Here is a 24,004-nt window from a genome sequence, read left to right as displayed (position 1 = left end):
GGAGGCAGAGACACCAAGCTGACCTGATGCCTCTCCTACCCTCAGTCCCGGGCTATGCCAGAACCCGGCCCCAGTCCCGAGGGACCCAGGGGGCAGTGGGTGGAGCCCTTCTCGCTCCACAGAGCCGGTGCTCGGTGCTCGTGCCTGACCCAGCCAGCCAGGAGTTGGTTATGCAGAAACAGCACTGGGCTCGACCTGCGCTCACGGGATCCCCCCAATGTTCTCACCTCCCTCTGCTTAGCTACCTGAGGGCAATAGAATTGGCTATGTCCTTTATTCTAGTCTATGTTCAAATGTCCTGATAAGACTCATGGCAAAACGGAAGTCTTTGTGGGGATTTTTGTGTGTTTTTTTTTTGAGAGGTTTTTGCCTTAGGGTGATTCTGCTCAGTGGAGAAAGGGACAGGCACAATGAGAAGAAAAGTGAGAAACCACCCCCCTGGAGGCCTGGTCTCCTCCCCTTCTCCTCGTTCTCCTCCCAGGATCTTGGGCATGCATGCACCCCCCCCCAGTGCAATTTCCAAGCCACTGGGTCCAGGACTCAAACTGCAGTCAGCCGTGTGGAATTCTGGCAATGTAACCACTACGCCATCTGCTGCCCCAAGGTGAAAATCTTACCCAGGCTTCAGAGCCCCGATGCAGCGGCAGCCAGCTCCCCAAGGCAGCTGGTTCTGCCCCACCAGGTCCGGTTCACTACTTCGTCAGTCTTCACACGTTTTAGATATAGTAACTCGTGTTCCAAAGTCTTAGCTCAGCTGTTGGACTAGGATTTAAGTACCATTTGTGAATAGACAGGACGAAACGAAATGCTGACAAGCTCTGCCTGACCTGGTGCCAACAGTCCCAGGCAGCGTATGCCTGCATGCTCAGGAGAGACTGGGACTTGAACCCGGGACCTTGCCCCCGTGGTCCAGCTGGATGACGCCAGTGCCCCGGCCACACATACCTGCACCATCACCTCCAGTTTTCATAGTCCCTGCTTTAGTTCTTGAAGGAGTGTTTTGCTATTTGTAAATGCTCAGTTAGCAAGACCTGAGCACAGATCGCCATCAGCCTGGACGTGCAGTGTAGGTGCTGCCTTCACAGTCCTGTAGGCCAGGAAGGAAAACGTGGGCTTAGACATGTGCAGGGGTGGGGCCGGCAGGGCGTGGTGTTAGGGTGCTGGACTCCACACGGCCGACTGCGGTTTGCGTTCCGGATCTGGAGGCTTGCTTTCTCATTTTCCCTCTTCCTCTCTGTGTCTCTCTGGTGAGCACGTGTGCCCTGTAGCACATTGAAATAGTAATAATGATAAATACAATTACATAAACAGAAGGAAATGTGAGGGGCTCGGTGCGGAAGGACGGCGGGAACGTGTTACACGCCCCCTCCCCGCACCCCATGGTCCCTCCCTTCCTCTGGACTTCGGGTCCCTCTGTGGAGCCCGAGGACCCAGCTGGGGCCCGCCGGCGCTCTCTCCCTCCTTCTTCAGTGTGCTGTTTGGCCTCCTGACCAGATTGGGAGCTGCCGAGAACAGGGGCTGTTTGTTGTCCCCTAATCCCTCCAGGGCAGGGGCACGGCAGGACGACCTGCTGGCCGGGTTTGCTCTTCCCGAGAACCAGGCACGGGCGGCGTCTCGTGGGTGTTAGACGGCGGCAGGGCCCTCCCTGTGGTGGTTCCACTCCCCAGCGGGAGGTACCAGAGCATGCTGGGAGCCATGGGCATGCAAGGTGGGTGTCCCATGCAGCCTCTGCTGTCTGTCTGGGACACGTTCAAAAGGAAAACGTCCCTGACGTGCCCTGGGTGGAGACAAGAGGGGCCGGTGCAATGGCCAATCTGTGCGAGAGCCGGCCCTGCCAGGCTGCCTCGGACCAGAGGGGTCGCAGCTCCTTCCGCTCCTCGGCCACGGCACCATCAGTGACTCCGTGCACACCCGGGTATCCTCATAGGCAACTGAAAAGTGGGAGGCGACAGCTTCCACCCCGAGAGAGCGCCAGGAAAGCGGCCCCGCTCTGCCAACTGGTGCTCCTCCTAGCTGGAAGGAAGGATATGTGTAGGATTAAGTGTCCACACTGAGTGGCCACCGCAGCCCTGGGAGTGAGAGGAGCCTTCAGGAAGTTCATGGAAAATGTGTCTTGTGAAAAATCTATACGTGAATCTTACATTTGCACCAAAATAAACTCATTTTCCATAAACTCTTTGAAGTTCTGTCATTCGATGGGTTTTTGTTAAAAGGAGGGTGTCATAGTCCCTCCTATAAAGCAGTCTCTGCCTGGCTATGTGCTGTTGCTTTTTCTTTTTAAAAAGTTTTGCTACTGGGCATGTGTGTGCTTGCCAGAGAGAGAGAGAGAGAGCTGGAGAGAAGTGAGAAAGCACCCCGATGGCCATGCCACGGGCCCTGCTGCTCCACTCTTCTCTCAAGATTTTGGGCACACAGAGACCAACAGAGAGTGTAATGGTTATGTCGCTGGACTCCCACGTAGTCAACTGCAGTTCGACTCCCGGACCTGGCAACTTAAACTCACGCTGGACGCTGTGTGTGCGTGTCCAAGATCCCAAGAGGAAAATGGAGAAGGGATTGCAGTGTGGCCATCCCCCCGGGGGGCAATTTCTCACTTTCTGTCTCTCTTTCTGGTGAGCACACGCGCCCTATAGCAAAAATGTCTCAAAAAAAAAAAAAGAAAGAAAGAAAGAAAGAAAGAAATATTTGGGCACACATGCACACATGCACACATGCACATGGCATGTTTTTCCATGCTGCCAGGTCTGGAACTGGAAGCACGTGGTTGGCCATGTGGGGTCCAGCTTCCTTCACCACCGTCCACTGGCTGCTACACTACTTGCTTTTGGATTTGGATCAATGTTATGGTTAATACGATGAGGTAGTGACCGCAGCTTTTGAATCTTTTGTCTGTGATGAAAAATGCCCTAAGTAACGCTGATGCCATGGTCTTGCATGCCATTCGAAGAAATTTTCCTTCAGATAAGATGCAGAATAAAATACAATGAAAAAAGGCAGAATAAAATGACAGGGAAAATGCCAGCTCCCAGCTTGATGCAGCATGTTATAGAGGAGGTCTTCTAAACACCGCCGAGGTAACTGCTCGTTCTCCCTGGGTGTCGGCTGTGACGCCTTGTCGGAACTCCCAGCACGCCATGTGAATTGTACAACGTCTGGTGAATTGTACCCATTTCTCACTTCTGGAGGAAGCCCAAACACCCCTTGGTTTTTACACTTAAAGCTGTCGTTTACATCAGCAGGCCTGAAACGTGGGCGTTTTACACAAACACATTTACTGCTTGCTTTGGGAAAGTCCCCTCGCTCCAGTAAGGGGCTAGCACTCAGTGGTCACGTGTGACCATGGCTGCCTGGCCAGCCTGTGGCCGAGGGCCCCGTACTCACTGCCGTTGGTCCTCGCCATGATGTGAGCAGTGGCTTCACTGTGACCGTCTCCAGGTGGGAAAATCGTTCTGGAAGCTGACCGTCACCTAGTGGCCTTGCTGGGCGATGGGTGACTCAGCTGAGCTCGGGAAATGGCCACAGCGAGGCCACAGAAGGCAGCGGTGGGAAGGGCATTGAGGCAGGTACAGCTGGGCGGAGGGGCAGGGACGGGGTTCCCGGGGAGAGGGGACAGAGGGCCAGAGTGACATGCTGAGCCCGTCCTCGGTCTGGAGGTCCAGGAAGTGGCTCTCGCTGTTAGAGCGAGACCCCAATGCAGACCAACGTGGGCAGGTCCACCGTCGCGTGGGCAGGTCCGCGTCGGGAACGCCCCCCATCTGCTCGCTGAAATAATCTGAAATCACTGTATCTCGGGCCTGTTACTTACTCTTTTTAAACTCTCCGAAGTATTCTTCACCGTCCAGCCATCTCTTAGGACTGCCTGCAGAGGCACTTGCAGGGGCAGCGGAACGTGCGAGGGTGACTGTCCCGCCGGGAGGCGCTGACTGCTCAGCTGCTCTGCCCGCGCTCCCGGCCTGAGCCTGTCCTGGGACGTGCTGGCACACTTCATCCCGGGCCTCAACGGGCATCCTGCTCCCTCACACGTTCTGCCCAGGACACCGCACAGCTCACCCCTCCTCCCCGCGGTCTCTACCCCGCCAGGCAGTGAGACCTCCGCAGACGGAATAGCTAGTCCTCACCAAGGGTTTGTTCTGTTTCTTACGTTTATTTCTTCCTTTCTTCCATAGGAGTCAGAGATTGGACCTCTGACAGGTCTTCACACGTGACCCACCCCAGGCTCCGCAGTCCCGGGCATGTGTGTACTCACAAGCTCAGGAGGGCCTGGGACACGAACCCGGAACCACGCCCATGTGGTCCAGCAGTGTTACTGCTGTGCCGCCTGCCGGTGCCAGTTACCAGGCATTCATACCTCTGTCCTCACCACCAGACATCCCCTGCGTGTACTTGGTGTGCATCGGTGTCCCCATGAGAAGGGGTTCCCCGAGAGAGCAGGCTATTTGTCCACTGCCGTGTCCCCAGCATGTCGAAGACCACGGCCATCCTCAGCTCATAGTCTGTGGGCAGCGATGGACAAGTGGCTTCTGGCTGGACAGGCTTTGGCTCCTTACAAGTCTTATTTAAAGAGCTTTCATTTTCTTCATGTGCTAATCAAGAGTCACGCCCAGAGGGCCAGGTGGTGGCTTCAGTCACACACCTGGACCACATGGGGAAGGGTCTGGGTTCGTGTCCCAGGACCTTCCTGAGCATGCCTGGCACGTGTACATGAAGACCCCGTTGGGGTGCCTCTCTCTCTCTCTCTCTGTTCATCTCATAGAGAAATGAATAAACTTTAAAAAGGAATAGTGCCTAGGAAAGATGGTCCCTGGCGTCCAGGTCTAGACCCCGACCCAGGCCTGGCTCCCCAGCAGTGCCGTCTGCTCGCAGTAGCGCTCTCATGTGCCCGTTGCTCTGACCACTGCCCCGCCCGCCGCTCTCTCCTCCAGCCGCGTGGAGCTCAGCACGTGATCAGCACCATCGCAGCGAGATGGTGGACACCGAAAGCCCAACATGCCCCCTCTCCCCGCTCGAGGCTGACGACCTGGAAAGCCCGCTGTCTGAGGAGTTCCTACAGGAAATGGGGAGCATTCAGGAGGTCTCTCAGTCCATCGGCGAGGACAGCTCCGGAAGCTTTAGTTTCACAGAGTACCAGTACCTGGGGAGCGGCCCGGGCTCCGATGGGTCTGTTATCACAGGTAAGCCAGCTCTTCCTAGAGCTTCTTTTGGAAATGTCTTATTTCTGGGAGAGGGTTGTTTTCTTTAGCCAGGAAAGAAGACACACTGATTTTGCAAGGAAACCTTCGGACATGAGAAAGCATCGCGCCATGCCACTGGGGCCTGGGAGCGTCTGGGGTGCGTCTCTGTCCCAGAGTCCACCTCCTCGTGAGTGCTGCCCCAGTCAAGCAGTGCTCGCGACACAGAGGGGCGGTCAGCTGCTCTATTGTTCTTTACAATAGAGACTCCTGTTGTAATAAAGATGGCCCCCCCAGATCTGGAGTGTACAGTAACCATCTCCCTACTCCCTGCGTCGTACTAAGAGCGACATCAGGTACTGGGCACAGCAAATGAACAGAAATAAAACATGGTGCACCAGGTAACCTGCAGCCTCACGGGGGAGAGGAAACCTGATGCCCTTCACCTTCCAGGCAGCCCGAGCCAGCACGATAGCGTGGGTCTCGGTTTGAAGAAGGTTCTAGGGGGGGGGCAAGGAGAGATTTACCTCCCAAGATGTCTTGGCAGAAGCGAGTCGGGCTGGGGCTGAAGAGGTTGGATTAGAATCAGTCGGAGTAGCTCGTGGTGGCAAAGCAGGTGTGTACGGAGTGTGGGCTCCCTTGGCAGCAGGGGCTCCCTGGTAGTGTTGGGTCAAAGGTCTCTGCGTTCTTTCCTGGGGGCACGTCCCCCCACCCCGCCCGCGGCCTTCTACTCACCACTCCTGGAAGAGTCTCGGAATGGCCGTGCACCCACTCTGGTGAAGGAGGGGAGGGGGCACCTGGCTTGCTGGGAGTGACGCATTGACAAGACCTTTGTGGGGAGGGAGTTCAAAGTGTGCAGACCTGGGGCCGGCATGGTGGTTAAGGCGCTGGACTCACAGATGGCCAACTGCGATTCAAGCCCCAGACTCGGCGGCTTGAATATCACACAGAGCACATGTGTCTGTGTGCCCAAAATCTCAAGAGGAGAGTGGAGGAAAAGGGATTGTGGCACAGCCATCCCCCCAGGGCAGATTCTCATTGTCCCTCTCTCTAGTGAGCGTATGCGCCCTATGACAAAAGTTTAAAAATGAAAGAATGGAAAAGAAAGCACATGGGTCCAGTAAGCCTCCTGGGACTAGCGGGACATTGCCTAAGAGGACCGTGTAGCCGTCTGCAGATGCGTCACTTTAATGACTAGGGAACAGCTGAACATCGCCAAGGAAGCGTCCGTGGTGCCTGTTCATAGCGGGAGCACTTGCTGGCAGAGCGAGCCGGCTCCCGCGTGGCAGCGGGGCCCATCTGAGCAGCGGTGCTGGGTGAAGACCAGCAAGTTCAGGACATACAGGAGACCCTTACCCGCAGTCAGCTGCAGACCGAAAACATGAAATGGAAAGTTCCAGAAGTAAATGATGAAGTGTTAAGTTGCTCGTTGCTCTGAGTAGTGTGGTGAGGTCTCTCACTGTCCTGCTCCGTCCCACGTGGGACAAAAATCATCCTTCGCCCACGTCCCAGTGTTGCATGCCGTCTGAGAGCTGCTCCGTAGCCTCTTGGTTCTGAGGCCGATACAGGGCACCTGGGGCTCTGTACGGGCGTGGCTGCAGCTGTCCGCTGGGGGTTTCGGGACCTGTCCTTTGGGGATGGGGAGACAGCTGTCTTCTCTAGGATCCGACTCGTGTCAAATGCGTGTATTGCGGTAGGCACGGACACCCAAGGCAGAAGGGCCTCAGCCACCTTCCATGAGGGGAGGTGGAGTTGGGGATGCCCCGTGGGGACTTGCACTCTCACTAGGTTGTGTATTTTAAACATGCACAAAGCAGCGTGATAAATCTTGCGCTCTGTTTTTTGTTTGTTGTTTAGTTACCTCTTCCAATGAGTGGCCGGCCATGTGGGAGCCTGGCACCTTAATCACCATGCCACCTCCGCCCGTGATGGCTCACTCTTTAGAATGGAAGCACTCAGGCGTGCACTTTTAGCTCGGGGTCAGATACGCTCTGGAGCATCTGAAGTGAAGGATTTGTGAGCGGAGCGGAAGCGCGGTTGTAAAACCTCGAGGAGTCCCTTCCCCATGGTGGGCAGGAGTGTTCAGGCCCCTCTCGCCTCCCCAGAGGATGGGACTCGCAGGGCTGTTCCTCACGCCTCCACTCCCAGGCCCCATCTTCGAGCACAAGGAACCTGAAGCCGTGTTCTTCTCATTTAAGTCACTTAAGGTTCCTTTTCTGTAACTCGTCTCTTTCAGACCATCGTTAAGAACCATAACCTGGGGCCAGGCGGTAGCACAGCGGCAGCATGGCTTGACCCACACAGGAGCGGTCCTGGGTTCACATCCTGGATTCTCCCTGGGCCTGCCAAGCAATCACATGAGTGCCCACGAGCTAGGCCAGCTGGGACGAGGGGGCACTGTGACATATGCGGGGCTTCTCTCCTTCTCTTAGAAGTAAATAAACTTTTTTAAAAAAGAATTATAGTCTAAAATATACTATCTCATCTAGAGGTTCTGGCCAGGTAAGACTCTGACACCTCACACAAAGTAGCCTCGTGGTCTGTACAGTTCACTGAAGCCACACTTGCCCCAGCTCCACGGCCAGCCTGTGCTTCCGTCTCATCAGCTCCAGTGACGGTGCGGGAGAGGGCGTGTGTTTAACCAGTTCGGAGGAAGGGCACGGCAAAAAGAGGAATAAAAAGCAACTTTTAAAAAATGGCCACATGCGAGTCTGCTGGGCGCACAGCCTCGATTCCCGCCACAGCCTCGGGGCGGGGGTTCAGTTCAGTTCCTGCCCACTTCTTGGTGCGTGGGTCCCGGCAGTCCGGATCCGCTCAGGGCCTGCACCTAGCCCTGCCTGCTGTCGGGTGGGTCTTTGTTACCGCGTCAGATCATTGCTCACTTGGAAACTCGGTTCTGCACGCTCCGCGTTGGGCTGTGCCAGGTGCTGGATTATCTCACTATCTTGTTCTTTTTGCCCGTCTGTAGTTTGCCCTCTCTTCCTCTTCTGCCTTCTCAGCTTAGCTGAGTAGTTTTGCAATTCCGTTTTACGCCCTTCGCTAGCTCATCAGCCGTCACTCCCAGTCATGTCATTTTAATGGTCGCTTTCAGGTTTCTAGGGTAACGCCCCTTCAACTTACCCCAGGCTCAGGCTCCCTGCAAGTGAAAGTAAACCATATTACAGATGCGAGCACCTGTGATAGTCCATTGCCATACCTCCATTCTCCTCGTGGGTGTTGGAATTGTTTTATATAATTTTCTCTCTCTTTTATGTATTTATTTTTTTAGTTTAGTATTAGTTCTTGATTTTGCTATAGGGTGCATGCACTCGCCAAAGACAGACAGAGAAACAGAGAGACAGTGAGAAATCACCCCCGGGGGCTGGCCACACGGCAGTCCTTTCACCTCGGTCTCCTCTAGAGATTTTGGGCACGCGCACACGCACCTGTCATGATTTTTAAGCTACTGGGCCTGGGACCAAACCACACAGTCGGCCATGTGGGATCTAGCGCCTGCACCTCCCTGCCACCTACTGGTCCTTGTAATTTTATTTCTACTTATGTTATAAACATCACAATATATTAGGTTGTCTGAAAACTCATGATGTTTTTCTATGCAAAAATGCGTCACGACTTTCCCGGTGACTCATTATTTTTAATTTTAAGTTTTAACTGAAAATTCATTGTGTTTTTTTTTTTTTTTTGGAGGAGGTACAATGTGTTATTTCGATATATGTATACAAGCTACTTAACATATTCATCATCTCACACATTTTTCATTTTTTGGTGGTGAGAACATTTGAAATCTATTCTTACAGTGATTCTTAAACTACTGTGTTATTAGCTGTGGTCACTGTACTGTGCGGTGAACCTTTAAGATGTATTCCTCTCGTCCGACTGGAAGCTAGCTGACATCTCCCCACTCTGCGTTCCCCAGCCCCTGGACGCCGTCACTCGATCTCTACTTCCATGGTTTGACTTTCAACATCCCACCCGTCTGGGAGATCACGCGGTAGCTGTCTTTCTGTGCTTGCTCCGTTCACTCAGCAGAACTTCCAGGTTCACCCATGTTGCCACAAAGGACAGAGGCTCCCTCTCTCTGCAGGCTGACTAGTACTCCACTGTATGTGACACCACATTCTCTTTATTCACTCAAGCCTTGAGGGGTGTGCAGGCTGCAATGACGCCACCGTGCAGGGACTCCCACGTGCCGACTTCGGTTTCTTTGGACAGATGCCCACATGTGGGACTGCGGGTCAAGTGGTAATTCTAGTTTTGTTTTCAGAAGTATGAAGCCAGTCCCTTGAAGGAAACGACTTCATCAGCTGGCACACAGTGCTCGTGTGCAGAGCTCTGGCCTTACAGACGCCACCCTTTCCCGAGTGCTCCGGGCAGCCTCCCCTGCCTCCTGCGGTGAGGGTGCACGTTCATTTGCAGTCAGATTATTCTGTCACATTCTTTTTTTTTTTTTTGGAGAGGTTTTTGCTATAGGGCGCGTGCACTCACCAGACAGACAGAGACAGAGATAGAAAGCAAGAAATCACTCCCCAGGGCGGATGGCCACGCCACAGTCCCTTCTCCTCCATTCTCCTCTCAGGATCTTGGGCATGCACGCACACGCACCCAGTGTGAGTTTTAAGCCACTGGGTCCGGGACTCAAACTGTGGTCATGGAGTCCAGCAACAGCCATTACGCTAACTGCTGGTCTCGATTATTCTGTCACATTCTGCATGCCCTCCCGGATCCTCCATCCTCCTAAGTTACCTTTGTTTTAGTCGCATATATTACGGGTCACTGTACTGTGACATTCTTGGGTTTTGACAACGTAGGTATGTGTCCACCATCACATTTTCATGTGAGTAGCGTTGCTTCCTCCAAAAATCCCACCTCCAAAATTCACCTGTTCAACCCCACCTCCAGCGCGGACCCCAACCCCATCACCGACCTTTTTGACCATCGCTGTAGTTTCGCTTTTCCACGGTGCCATGTATCTGATGTCACAATGTGTCGCTTTCCAGACGGGTTCCTTTCACTTGACGGGATGCAGTTGAGACTCTGCCATGTCTCCCCGCAGCCGTTGGGAGAGTCGCGCTCTGCCGTGGGGCTTACTGCAGTCTGTTTACACATTCACCTGTTGAAAGGGGATCTTGGCTGCTCCCTTTTTTTGTGGTTGAGGATAAATCACAAAACAAATGCTCGTGTAGTTTCCGCGTGGACACAAGTTTCCCAAGAGCCGAGGAGATACCTAGAAGTGTAATCCCTATCGTACGTAAGGCCGTTTTTCCTGGTAAGAAATGGCAAAGCCGTTCTCCAAAGTCACCCACCCACTTTGCATGGTCCCGGGCAGCGAAGGATGCTTCCTGCCGTTCCGTGCCCTCACCAGTGCGCTGTTGTCAGCGGGCTGGATTTTGGACCGTCCGGTGGATGTGTGGTGACATGTCATTGCTGTACGTCACAGCTTCCTGAGGAGAGGTGACATCGAGGGGCCTCATGTGTGAGCTCTCGCCATCTCTGTCATCTGCGGCCCCGTGTCTGCAGATCTTTGGCCCATTTGTAACTGAGCTATTCGTTTTCTTGTTGAGTTTCAAGACTTCTTTGTGTACTTTGGACACACATCTTTTTTTTTCTTTTTAGAGGTTTTTGCCTTAGGCCCGTGCACTCTCCAGAGAGAGACAGTAAGAGGGAAAGTGAGAAATCACCCCAGGAAGGATGGCCACGCTACAGTCTCTTCTCCTCCATCCTCCTCCCGGGATCTTGGGCACACACATGCACACACATGCGCCCGACGTGAGTGTTAGGCCGCCGGGTCCAGGACCAGAACTGACGTCGGCAGTGTGGGAGTCCAGCAACACAACTGTTAACACCATCTCCTGGCCCTGGACACGCATCCTTTATCAGATGTGTTTTGTAAATACTGTCTCCCAGTCTGGCTTGTCTTTTCGTTTTCTTTATAGTACCTTTTCAGAGCAGAAGTTTCTGATTTTTGTAAGTTCCAACTTAGTATTTTTCCCTCAGAAGTTATGCTTTTGGTGTGAACCTTTGTCCTACGGTCCAGTACCACTCTTGAGCCATCCGGGAGAAGGGAAGTAGGCACACACGTGTTCGGGGTGGGCCACGTCTACGCGTGTGGGGCCAGGGACCCTGCAGGTCGAGCTTCCGTGCAACAGCCCGAGTGCGCGAATCTGACACACAGGAGGACGTGGCCCTGGCGGGGGCGAGCCCAGCTCAGGCAGGCCCTCTGTGAGAAGCTTCAGCTCTTCACCAAACGCCTCCCGTGCGGGTCTGCTCCCACAGCCCCGGATCTTCACGCGCCTTCGCTCTGTTCTCAGATACCCTCTCGCCAGCCTCGAGTCCCTCGTCCGGCACTTGCCCCGCGGTTCCCAGCAGCACGGATGACTCTCCGGGCGGAGCACTGAACATCGAGTGTAGGATCTGCGGGGACAAGGCCTCGGGCTACCATTACGGAGTACATGCGTGCGAGGGCTGCAAGGTACAGTGTGGGCCCAGGGGAGGACGGGGCCGTGCCGGCGTCCGTGCTCGCCGATCGCTCACGCAGGCAACGGCCACGACCTCGGACGTCACCCATAGGAAGCTGGCCTGGCTGACAGATTTCTTTCCTCAGAGAGCCTAGGGTAGATTGTTCCACAGTGCTGAGTGAATAACTCAGAGAAACGGCTCTTTAAAAGAAGAATCATAATTTTTTTAAAAAAGGAAAGTCCCCTTAAAAACCATCCCTGCCTGGGACCAGTAGTTAGCGTAATGGCTATGTCGCTGAACTCCCATGTAGTCAACCGCGTTCAGGTCCCGGACCCGGTGGCTTAAACTCACGCTGGGCACGTGTGTGTGCGTGCCCAAGATCTTGAGAGAATGTAGGAGAAGAGATTGCCACGTGGCCATCCCCCCTGGGGGATGATTTCTCAACTTTCTGTCTCTCTGTCTCTCTGGTAAGCGCACGTGCCCTATAGCAAAAAACCTCTCCAAAAAAAAAGAAAAAAAAGAACCATCCCTGCCTTTGAATATAAGGTAGAGAATGCTCTCCCTCTGTCTCCACCCTCACCCAAGGCCAGGCAGCAGCTGTGGCAGGGAAAGGACTGGCTACCAGAGAGTCAGAGCGTCTTGCTCAGGGCCCCCAGTACCCAGTGGGACCAGCACCCAGGGCTGCCCCTCTGCTTCTGCTCACAACTCCGGGCAGTTCCTTCCTGACGTGGGGCCCTTCACCCGGGCCATGGTGCCCACGGGTGTGTCCTCACCTGCCTGCTCAGCCAGAGCCCTGGACAGACAAGCCCAGGCCAGAGCACGTGAAGTCGGGTTGTCCAGCATGCGCCAGCTGGCCCTCTGGCCTCCGGCCTTTCCAGCGTGGTGATGAGACGGGCCACCCTAGTACACCCTGCAGGGCTCCTGAGGCCGCATTCTCTCACGGTGTCGACGCCCTCAGCTTGGGCACTTCACGGCCCGGCACAGGAGATACAGTGAGCCGAGTGTCTGCCTGCGGTCCGAAATCCCCATTGCCCATGCTGAGGCGTCTGCTATTAACTTGAACGTGCAGCCTTCCCTGGAACACTGCACCGTCTGCATCTTGCGGCGCTAACTTTGTGCCGGGAGCCGAGCCTAGCCCGGGAGGCCTGGCCCGCAGGAGGAGCGGCCCCTGAGCCAGGGCATCGCGGCACCCTGCCGTTGAAAACCCTTGCCTCTCCCCCTTCCTCCCATCCAGTCTCAGGCCGTCCTACTTCACAGACCCAGATACGAATTCTGACCAAGAGAAGATGCCAATGGCTGCTCCGTCTCCTGTGCGCCCAGCGTACCCCAGGACGGAGGACCTAAAAGCAGAGAAGAAAGACCTGGAGCAGGAGCAGACGCCTTCGGAGTCACCCCGAAAGCAGCTCGCTCAGTGATGTTTTCTCTAGGGCCATGATTTACTTTGTTTCATTTCATTTTCTAGGACTCACTGGCAAAGTTGTTTCTCACTGGATAAAACTTCAGATGCTTTTGCAAAACAAGATTGTTTACAAATAGCTGGCTTCTTGGGACCAGCAGTTGGTGTAATGGCTATGTCACTGGATTCCCACATAGCCGACTAGGATTCAAGGCCCGGACCCGGTGGCTTAAACTCACGCCGGGCACATGTACATGCATGCCCAAGATCCCGAGAGGAGAATGGAGACTGCGATGTGGCCATCCCCCTGGGGGTGATATCTCACTTTCTGTCTCTCTGCCTATCTCTGTCTTTCTGGCCTGCACACACGCCTTATAGCAAAAATCTCCAAAAAAATAACAAACAAATAGCTGACTTCCTTTTAATTTTTTCTCTTCCAGGAAGTTAATATTCTCTTACAAAAATCCCTAAACAGTTTTGAGTCACAAATAAGCATGTGTCCCTGAGGGCAGCTCCCTCCGCACACCTGGCAGAGCAGAGCCACTCCAGAACCCTGCTGCGGCCTCCCAGGCCAGACGAGCCCCTCTGAAAGCATTCTGGATTTTGCCTCATTTTATTGGTTTTCGTTTTAAGCTCAAGGAAACTTGAAATGGTCTCTTGATCTAATTACATCAGACTTTTTAGAAGAACGGTTTCTGTAAGCGCAGTTCACCTAAAGAGCGCCCACACGGGAACGAGAGAGCTGCAGAAGGCCGGGGCACGGGCTTGGCAGCGGCCATGCTCAGTCGGCACGTCTTCCATCTGCAGGGCTTCTTCCGGCGAACCATCCGGCTGAAGCTGGCCTATGACAAGTGCGACCGCGCCTGCAAGATCCAGAAGAAGAACCGAAACAAGTGCCAGTACTGCCGCTTCCACAAGTGCCTCTCGGCCGGGATGTCGCACAACGGTAGGTAAGGCTGCCCGGCGCCTCCCCACCGGTCCTCGGGGTACGCCTGTGCTCAGCTGGGCGGGCTGTCTTGTGAGTAAACGGCTGCAGTGTTTGACGCCCAGGCCGGTGCCGTCAGAGCAGCCTGGGAGAGTCCCTGGTAGCAGAGACCCAGCAGAGCACATGGAGTCACCGCTGGAAGCCTCAGACGGTGAGACCTGGGTACAGGATGTAAAGGCCGAGCAGAGCTCGCTGGGCCGGCAGGAGGCCCACCCCTGAAACTGCACATTTCCTAAGGTCCAGTCAGAGCCCAGGACCAGACCCCGGCAGCGCAGGGGAAAATTTAAAAGGAGCTCCTGAGGGTTGCTTCTCCACCTTCTGAGTAAAGAAAAAGGCATTCGCTAAACGGATTCCAAAGCTCACGTCCTCCTTTTTAGCCTTGAAGGTGGAGTCCGCAGCTGGTGGCAGTAGGAAGTGCCCCGGGAGAGGAGTATGCTGCCACCTTCCACTTCCACTTCCACTTCCACTTCCACTTTCGAAAAGCGCAGGGTGTTTGCAGTTTGGGTTTTGTGTTCCCTCGTCAAAGCAGGAAGCCAAGAAGTAACGAGAAGGGGATTCTTTTTTTTTCTCTTTATGTATTTATATATTTCTTACTATTATTCATATATTAAATCACTATACATCATTTAGATTGTGAAGAGACTTGACCCAGCATGACATACACCCCAGCCCAGCCGAGACCACCACCCACATCCCCGTCCACAGATAATAGAGCGTCTCTGTGTCCCACCGAGAGGGGGTGCTAACTGGCCGTGGGTGTTGCTCGCGGCCGGGTCGGGGCAGGCGCTTTTTCTCCAGCCTTTCGCCCGGTTGCTGCCTCCGGGCGCTCACTCCTCTCTGCTTCCCTTCTCCACGGCCGCCGCCCCAGCGATTCGTTTCGGACGAATGCCAAGATCTGAAAAGGCGAAGCTGAAAGCGGAAATCCTCACCTGTGAGCGTGACGTGGAAGACGCCGAAGCCGCAGACCTCAAGCCCCTGGCCAAGAGCATTCACGAGGCCTACCTGAAGAACTTCAACATGAACAAGGGCAAGGCCCGGGTCATCCTCGCGGGCAAGGCCAGCAACAATCCAGTAGGTGTCTGGGCTCGGTTCCGTGGGGCTCCCGGGTTCCGTGTGCAGTGTGTCAGCCGTGTCGCGGAGGGCGCTGGAGGCGTGTGTCACACGTTGCGGAGTCAGATCTACCACCGAAGTAAAGGAGTGGCAGTGCGGGCGGAAGTGGTCTGCTCCGAGACTCGGAATGCAGCTTCGCGGCAGCTCCTACCTTCCACCCACCCAGAGCTCCTCGCAGCCTGGCACGGCTGTCCTGGGTTACCGCCCTCCCCGCCCCTGCAGACCAGCGCTTAGCTTGTTTCTCAGGTGCATTTGTTTAAACCCCTGATTTAACGCCAAAAATGGAACTAGTTGCCTCTCATTCAAAATATGCTTTTGCACCCTTTCCTCTAAAGCTGCTCTGTCCCCTCCGACGCCCCTCGTTCTCCGTGCCTGCCTGTGTCCCTTCAGCGGGAAGGCAGGGACATCTTACGATTAGAGCAGGTCATTTATTTACACTAACTTGGTCATCTTTTTGGACAGTTCAGGACCTTTTTGAGACAACTCAGCTTGCCCCTCTGGGTCTGCTCCACATCATCCCCGCCTACTCCGTCTCCACTACAGAGCAACCTTCAAGGAGGGGGGGCCGTGGGCCAGTGAATGAAGACATGTTGCCCTTTTCCTGTGAGCTGGTGCAAGAGGCTTAATTTGTGCTAATGAATAGCTCGAAGCAATTCTTGTTGGGAATTACAAGCCGGAATTTTTAGTCACAGGAAAATAAAGTATTTCACAAGCTACTTACGTGCATGAACAGACGCAGCCCCTCCTTACCGAGTCTTTTCATTCTTCCACGAATTCTCCAATTAAATAGGCCAGGACGTTTAGGAAGGTTCCAGCAAACGCCCACACCAGGTGGCCCAGAGGCCAAGCCCAGGACCTTTTCTGGATCCCGAGTGAGAGCATTCCTAGCCTGGAAATGACTCGTTTTGCCCCATATTCGGGTAACCAAAACTTTCTTTTGAGATCTTATATTTGTCTCTTGGACTTTGAGAATTTAAAGCAAACTGAAAAGTCACCTTTCCTGGGAGCTGAAGCCCCCAGGAGGAGCCTGGTGCCCTCAGGGCTGCGGGGCCTCTGCACACAGCCCCTCTTGGGCAGGAGTCGGCTGGACCTTGGTCTTAGGAGTAAGAGCAGCTTCATTGCCTGGGGTGGGGCGCACCACCTGGGGCTGCACATCGGGGCACTTCCCGGAGTCCCGCCCGGCCTGCGCCCCGCTCGCCTCCCAGCCAGAGCACCATGGGCATGCCCACCACAGTGTCACTCTGTGCTGCGTGGCTGCTCCAGTCTGCCCCGTGTCCATCTGCACCTGCTGTCACCTGGCTCACACGTGCTGTGGTCACCTCGGGGTCTTCGCTGGGTTAGTCTGTCGCCTGCTGTTAAGGGTGAAAACACAAAGCCAGCTCGCCCCCACTCGCTCCTCGATTCTCTCCCTTTCTCTGTGGACTCCCAAACTCCAGACTCCAGCCCCCCAGAACGTTCCTGAATGTCAACATCTCCACGAGGTGTGTCCTCGGCAGCCCTCGGTCTGTGTGTCCACAGAGGGCTTCGCTCCCGTCGCTGTTGGAGTTCCCAGTGACCTGGTAGATGTGGCGTCTGACCATGGTTCTGATTCCCATGGCGGCACCATCTTGCCATCCTACCTGGGCTCAGGGCCACATGTGGGCAGAGGGGCTGCGAAGGCCCATGGGAAGAGGGGCCCGTGATGGACAAGGACAGGTGCTGGCTTGTGCAGATTTGAAAGCGTCCTCTGTTCGCCCAGCCCGTCCCTTTGTTCCCAGTGACCAGTTTGTGGCCCTCGCACAGGTAAAGCAGAGGCCGACTGACCAGGGCGTGTCTGGAGAAAGGCCATCCCCCCGCGGGGTGCCCCTGCTAGGTCGTATTGCCCACCTCCCCATCTCCCCGCTGAGCTCTGGCCTGGCGGCCAGGTGGCTGCAGGGAGGCCGTGGTCTGTCTCTGACGCAGCTTGGGAAGCAGCTGAATCTGCTCTGGGAGCTCAGACGGAGCTGAGCTCTGGCCTGGCATAGCCCGCGAGGGCAGCGCCCCCTCAATTCTGCTGCTCCAGGGTCCCGCAGGGACGGCCTCACAGCCCGCAGCTCGCCCCAGCACAGCCTGGCCTGGCGGCCAGGTGGCTGCAGGGAGGCCGTGGTCTGTCTCTGACGCAGCTTGGGAAGCAGCTGAATCTGCTCTGGGAGCTCAGACGGAGCTGAGCTCTGGCCTGGCATAGCCCGCGAGGGCAGCGCCCCCTCAATTCTGCTGCTCCAGGGTCCCGCAGGGACGGCCTCACAGCCCGCAGCTCGCCCCAGCACAGCCGCAGAAGGCTACTTACGTGCATGAACAGACGCAGCCCCTCCTTACCGAGTCTTTTCATTCTTCCACGAATTCTCCAATTAAATAGGCCAGGACGTTTAGGAAGGTTCCAGCAAACGCCCACACCAGGTGGCCCAGAGGCCAAGCCCAGGACCTTTTCTGGATCCCGAGTGAGAGCATTCCTAGCCTGGAAATGACTCGTTTTGCCCCATATTCGGGTAACCAAAACTTTCTTTTGAGATCTTATATTTGTCTCTTGGACTTTGAGAATTTAAAGCAAACTGAAAAGTCACCTTTCCTGGGAGCTGAAGCCCCCCGGAGGAGCCTGGTGCCCTCAGGGCTGCGGGGCCTCTGCACACAGCCCCTCTTGGGCAGGAGTCGGCTGGACCTTGGTCTTAGGAGTAAGAGCAGCTTCATTGCCTGGGGTGGGGCGCACCACCTGGGGCTGCACATCGGGGCACTTCCCGGAGTCCCGCCCGGCCTGCGCCCCGCTCGCCTCCCAGCCAGAGCACCATGGGCATGCCCACCACAGTGTCACTCTGTGCTGCGTGGCTGCTCCAGTCTGCCCCGTGTCCATCTGCACCTGCTGTCACCTGGCTCACACGTGCTGTGGTCACCTCGGGGTCTTCGCTGGGTTAGTCTGTCGCCTGCTGTTAAGGGTGAAAACACAAAGCCAGCTCGCCCCCACTCGCTCCTCGATTCTCTCCCTTTCTCTGTGGACTCCCAAACTCCAGACTCCAGCCCCCCAGAACGTTCCTGAATGTCAACATCTCCACGAGGTGTGTCCTCGGCAGCCCTCGGTCTGTGTGTCCACAGAGGGCTTCGCTCCCGTCGCTGTTGGAGTTCCCAGTGACCTGGTAGATGTGGCGTCTGACCATGGTTCTGATTCCCATGGCGGCACCATCTTGCCATCCTACCTGGGCTCAGGGCCACATGTGGGCAGAGGGGCTGCGAAGGCCCATGGGAAGAGGGGCCCGTGATGGACAAGGACAGGTGCTGGCTTGTGCAGATTTGAAAGCGTCCTCTGTCCGCCCAGCCCGTCCCTTTGTTCCCAGTGACCAGTTTGTGGCCCTCGCACAGGTAAAGCAGAGGCCGACTGACCAGGGCGTGTCTGGAGAAAGGCCATCCCCCCGCGGGGTGCCCCTGCTAGGTCGTATTGCCCACCTCCCCATCTCCCCGCTGAGCTCTGGCCTGGCGGCCAGGTGGCTGCAGGGAGGCCGTGGTCTGTCTCTGACGCAGCTTGGGAAGCAGCTGAATCTGCTCTGGGAGCTCAGACGGAGCTGAGCTCTGGCCTGGCATAGCCCGCGAGGGCAGCGCCCCCTCAATTCTGCTGCTCCAGGGTCCCGCAGGGACGGCCTCACAGCCCGCAGCTCGCCCCAGCACAGCCGCAGAAGGCGTGCCAAGCCCTGGCTACAGCCGCTGGCTCGTGTCCGTCGGGGCAACCCGGAAGTGGTGGTCTGTCCTGGCCGTGAGCAGGTCACCCACGACCTCAGTAAATAGAAAGGTGTGTGGCGAGGACACGGGCAGCTGGGCCACGCTCGGACCTGGCGCACTTTCCCTGCAGGCCTGGAGCCCGCTCTGGCCACGCACAGCCCCCAGGGATGGGGAGGACGTGCTGGCCGATGCCAATCTGAAAGCGTCCTCTGGTCTGCCAGAGCGAGGGCAGCTTCTCCTGCCCAGCTGGCCCTTTTGTTTCTAGAGGACCCCTGGTGGCCCTCACACAGGTAAAGCAGAGCCTGGCTGGCCTGGGGCTGGTCAGGGTGCAGGGGTCAGGAAGGAGGGTGTGCGGGGCCGGGGACGGCTGCAGGGGGCCGCCAAGGCCATGCTTTGGGGAAAGGCGGGTTTTAGCTGCGGGAAGGAGTGGGGGATGGCTGGAGAAGGTCTGTCTCCACACGGATGTGGCTGGCTTGAGCCCTGAGATTTTAGAACCAGAAATAGTCGGGCCTTGGAGATCGGGCCGCAGCTCCTCTGGGGAGCTCGCTGTCCTTGATCCAAGGGTGACAGGGACAGAGTGGAGCTGGGGGCAAGTGAGCATGGCTTCCAAAGGAGCAGCTTCTAGCAATGCTGTTAGATGGTAACATGGCGACCTGTGGGGTAAGGGTGTCGTGGGAGGCCTGGAGGAGGCAACGTGGAACAGAAACCAGGGAGCTGGGTGAGCTCAGCCCCTGTCTGGTGACGTTTGCTTCCCTGTGGACCAAGGGCTTGGCCCCAACACATGCGCACGTGTGCCCACCCACATGTGCACCACACTGGCGCGTGCTTACACACACCCATGCATACACACATGCACTCTTAAACACACCCACTCTTGCTTCTCGTTGTTGCAGCTAACTGCACCTTCTGTAAATGGGTGAAGGTGTCAGTTAAAAGCAGCCAAATGGGACCAGCATATGGCATAATGCTTACGTCACTGAACTCCCAAGGAGTTGACCATGGTTCAAGTCTCGGACCCGGCACTTAAAACTCAGATTGAGCGCATGCGCATGCATGCCCAAAATCCCAAGAGGAGAATGGAGGAGAAGGGATTGTGGTGTGACCATCCCCTCTTCGAGATGATTTCTCTCTTTCTGTCTCTCTGGCTCTCTCTGTCTCTCCAGCAAGCACACATGCCCATTAGCAAAAATCTCTTAAAAAAAAAAAAAAACCCAAATCACTTAGCACTGAATATTTCAACGTTAGAAATTCAGAGTGTAAGGTGCCAGTCATGGGATCCACTGCTTTTTACCCAACAGCACATCAGAGCCTCATTTGGTTCAAATGAGCAAAGAGTGGGGCATCAGATGTTTACTGCTCACACTTGTTGGGGATTATCTTTAGTCTTTTTTTTTTTCTTTTTTTTTTTACTTTTTTTTTTCACTATAGGGCGCGTGCGCTCACCAGACAGGCATAGAGACAGAAAGCGAGAAATCACCCCCCAGGGGGGATGGTCACGCCGCAATCCCTTCTCCTCCATTCTCCTCTCCGGATCTTGGGCACGCACGCACACGCGCCCGGCGGGAGTTTTAAGCCACTGGGTCTGGGCCGCGAACCACGATCGACTACATGGGAGTCCAGCGACATAGCCATTACGCTAACTGCTGGTTCCCTATCTTTAGTCTTTGAATATCTTTGAATATCTTCTTCTTGCCCTCTGAGAATACATCAAATTTGAGACAAAATGACTCACCTGTAGCTAGTCTGGTATGGAAGTTGGGATTAGGCGGAGTAAAACATTTTGTTGGGGGAACAAAGTGAAGCAAGGGGACTGATTCTTTTTTTTTTTTAAGAATCATTACTTTTATTTATTATTATTATTTTAATTTGACCAGAGAGAGAGAAAGTGAGAAAGCAAGCTGCCAGGTCTGAGACTCAAACAACGGCCAGCCATGTGGCAGTCCAGCACCTTAACCACTACGCCACCTGCTGGCCCCCAGGAGACCGATTTTTGACATGCAGCTGAACACAGGTTTTTGAACCAATTTCAAAAGAATTCCAACATTGTTCTCAGTATTTCAACATCTTTGTATCCAGCCATCCCGGGCGCCATGTTTTGATGGGTGTGACCGAGTATAGTATCTTGGAGTTTTGCCTGCTGTGATTTGGTCAAACATCATACCTACTGCTTAACTTGTCTTTACCTTGAAAAACACACTTAGTATTTTATATCGGGCCAGCAGGTGGCACAGTTGTTGAGGGCGTTGGACTCCCCCATGGCTGACTGCAGTTAGAGTCCTGGGCCTGGTGACTTGCTTTCTCTCTCTCTCTCTCTCCCCCTCCCCTCCTCCCTATTCTGGTCAAATGAAAGTAAATAAAGTTAAATAAAATTTTAAAAATATTTTTAAATATATTTTTATATCATTTCTAGAAATGTGCAGTAGAAAATAACCAAGGACTTACTAAATAATCTCCCCCAAAGCATTCTACCAGTGACTCATTCATACTTAATTTCTTCCTGAAAGGTGACAGCAGCTAACTTTTCAGTGTTTAAATGTACTTTAGAGATGAGCGCTTGTGAGTCATTTGACACCATAGAAAGTAGCGAGGTGTGAGCCAGGACACGGTATGTCGCGTAGAGGACTGCCTGCTCTTGGCCTGGAGTGGCCTGGAGGGAACTAGGCAGCTGTCTTCGTGAAGAAAACCCGACAGCGCGCTTCATTTACGAGGCCTGGACCGAGTCCCCGCAGCAGCGGCTGTGCTCACACGCACACGCGAGTACAAGGCTGCCTTCCGAAGCGCGATGTAAGCTGCGTGGACGTTTAAAGTAGCCCTACCAAGAATGCTGATCAATGAAAACTGGTGATTTTTTTTTTCTTTACTTTTTAAAAATATCTTTTACTGGGTATATTTGAGGTTGACAAAATGTTATGAGATAGAGATAAATACAGTTACACATAGATTAACATGTTTTTTCGTTTGTATGGTAAGAGGAGCCAAAATCTGTTCCACAAAAACTTACCTATTTCTTAATCCATTTTTTCATTTATCTATCAATGACATGGTTCTCCCTGTTCTCCCTCCCTCCCTGTCCCCATCCTGTCACCCCACCCCTGGACCATCTCTGGTACCTGCAGTTGCCCTCCCTGCTATGAATCTTTCAGATTCTGCTAATTCTGTTCTTTCATAAGTAAAAACTCAACTTTTGGTTTCATTAGATCTTTTTGGTCCAGCCCCTGGCCTAGTGTTTAAGGCAGCTGGATCTCACACAGCTGACCAGGAGGCTTGAAAAATATGCCCAGAGCGAGACGGAGAGAAGACCAGTGCGTGACCATGCCCCACGGGATCCTTTCCATTCTCTCCCACCTACCACACGCACACGCCACTTGGCAAAATTTTCAAAGGAAAAAAAAAACTCATAGATCTTTCGTATTTGCTCATTCACTTCTGCCGTCATCCTTCGCTCTGCCTTTCCTTCTAAATTTGGCGTGTGCTTCCTTTGCCAGCTCTTTGCGGTGCACTGTTAGGTTATCTGAAAGCTTCTACTTCTTAGAGGAAGGCGTTTATTGCTCTAAACTTCTTCTTCGCACGGTGTTTGCTGTATCCCAGAAGTTTCCCTGTGTTGTGTTCTCATTTTCATTTGTTTTGAGAAATATTTAAATGTCCTGCTTAAGCCCTTCCTTGGCCCAGAGGTCCAGGAGCATGTTTAATCCCATGAATCTTTACAGTTTCGTAAGTCCCTCTTTCTACTTATTTCTATTTTGATCCACTGTGGTCAGAAAGGGTACTTGACACAGATTTTTAAATTTTTGTTGAGGCTTATTTTGTAGCCTTACGTATAATCTATCCTAGAGAATGTTCCAGGGTGCTGATGAGCATGTATCGTGCATCTGCTGAATGAAATGTTTTATAAATGCCAAATGCAGTCCATTTGGTTTACAGTGCAATCTAACTCAGATTCTTAATTCTCTGTTTAGCCAGAGGGGACGATGCACTTGCAGGAGACAGAGAGGAAAAATAAGAAAGCATGCCCCGCAGGGGAATGATCACTCTGTAATCCCCTCTCCCTCTCCCCTCCTTTGGGGCATGCATACACACAGGCTAGCATGTTTCTCAGGCCTCCGGGTCTGAGGCTTGAACCATATGGTTAGCCATATAGGATCCTGCCGCCTTAACCAAAACCTGGTGAATTTCCAAGTGGGATTTAACTACACGGCTTCTCTCCAGCTTTAACAAACGTCAGTTTCTTACTGCTAGCACTCATTTTAAATTCAAATGCTCCATGCTCTGCCTGTTAAGTGAGGCTTTCTTTCTAAAATCCAAGTGACAGTTCTATAAATATGAATTAAATGTTTGTTCCCATACAAGTCCCCATTTATGGACTTTCATTCCATTAAACTAGTCTGGGGCCGGCTGCACGAGGCCCGGCACCAAGGAGGGTGCACACCTGGGCGTGCATGCTCTGCTCTTGTTGTCAGGAAGGTCCTGCCGTCTGTCCCCCAGGGGCCTCACAGTCTCATCCTGCTCTGGGCCCTGCAAATTCCATAGTCGTCCTGCACTAGTCCTTCAGTTGTCATGCCAAAGAATAATAATAAGGGTCAGTCCTGTGGACTGGTGGTTAAAGGAGTCAGATCCCATATGGCTGACTGCACGGTTCAAATCCCAGTCCCAGTGGCTGAAACAACACACTGGATGCTTGTCCATGTATGCCCAGAATCTCAACAGGATGGAGAGGAGACTGCAACGTGACATGCCCCATCTCCCTCCTTCTGCCCACCTCCCTCCTTCCCTTGCTCCCTTCCTCTATCTTTCTCTCCCTCCCATGGTGCTGTTTCGCACCCTGTGTTCCAGTGTGGCAGCAGGGATTGGAAAGCAAGCCCTGGTCCACTGTGTTATCGACCTGTGCCTGCGTGCTGTGGGCCGGGCTAGAAATCAGAGTGATCGGGATCAGTAGTTGGCGTAACGGCTATGTCGCTGGAGTCCCATGTAGTCAACCGCTATTCGAGTCCCGGACCCGGTGGCTTAAACTCAAACCAGGCGCATGTGCGTGCGTGCCCAAGATCCCAGGAGGAGAATGGAGGAGAAGGGATTGCGGTGTGGCCATCCCCCCTGGGGAGTGATTTCTCGCTTTCTGTCTCTCTGTCTCTCTCTGTCTTTCTGGCAAGCACCCTATAACAAAAACCTCTCAAA

The 24,004-nt window shown here is 54.1% G+C and overlaps 1 protein-coding gene across 4 annotated transcripts in view; it reads left to right on the top strand.

The window, feature by feature from the left end:
- PPARA (peroxisome proliferator activated receptor alpha) overlaps positions 1–24,004 on the top strand; it is a 64,847-nt gene that overhangs the window by 33,315 nt on the left and 7,528 nt on the right. For all 4 annotated transcript variants that reach the window (XM_006164627.3, XM_006164628.3, XM_006164631.3 and 1 more), the window contains 4 exons: positions 4,923–5,171; positions 11,477–11,637; positions 13,828–13,966; positions 14,874–15,076. In XM_006164627.3, coding sequence (XP_006164689.1) covers positions 4,923–5,171; positions 11,477–11,637; positions 13,828–13,966; positions 14,874–15,076 — 752 coding nt within the window. The remainder of the gene's footprint in view (positions 1–4,922; positions 5,172–11,476; positions 11,638–13,827; positions 13,967–14,873; positions 15,077–24,004) is intronic.

This window comes from Tupaia chinensis, unplaced genomic scaffold (genome assembly GCF_000334495.1).
Source record: "Tupaia chinensis unplaced genomic scaffold, TupChi_1.0 Scaffold143651_1, whole genome shotgun sequence".
In the NCBI taxonomy this organism is placed as follows: Eukaryota; Metazoa; Chordata; class Mammalia; order Scandentia; family Tupaiidae; genus Tupaia; species Tupaia belangeri.
Note: the sequence above shows the minus strand (reverse complement) of the source record. Positions and strands in the feature narration are given on the sequence as shown.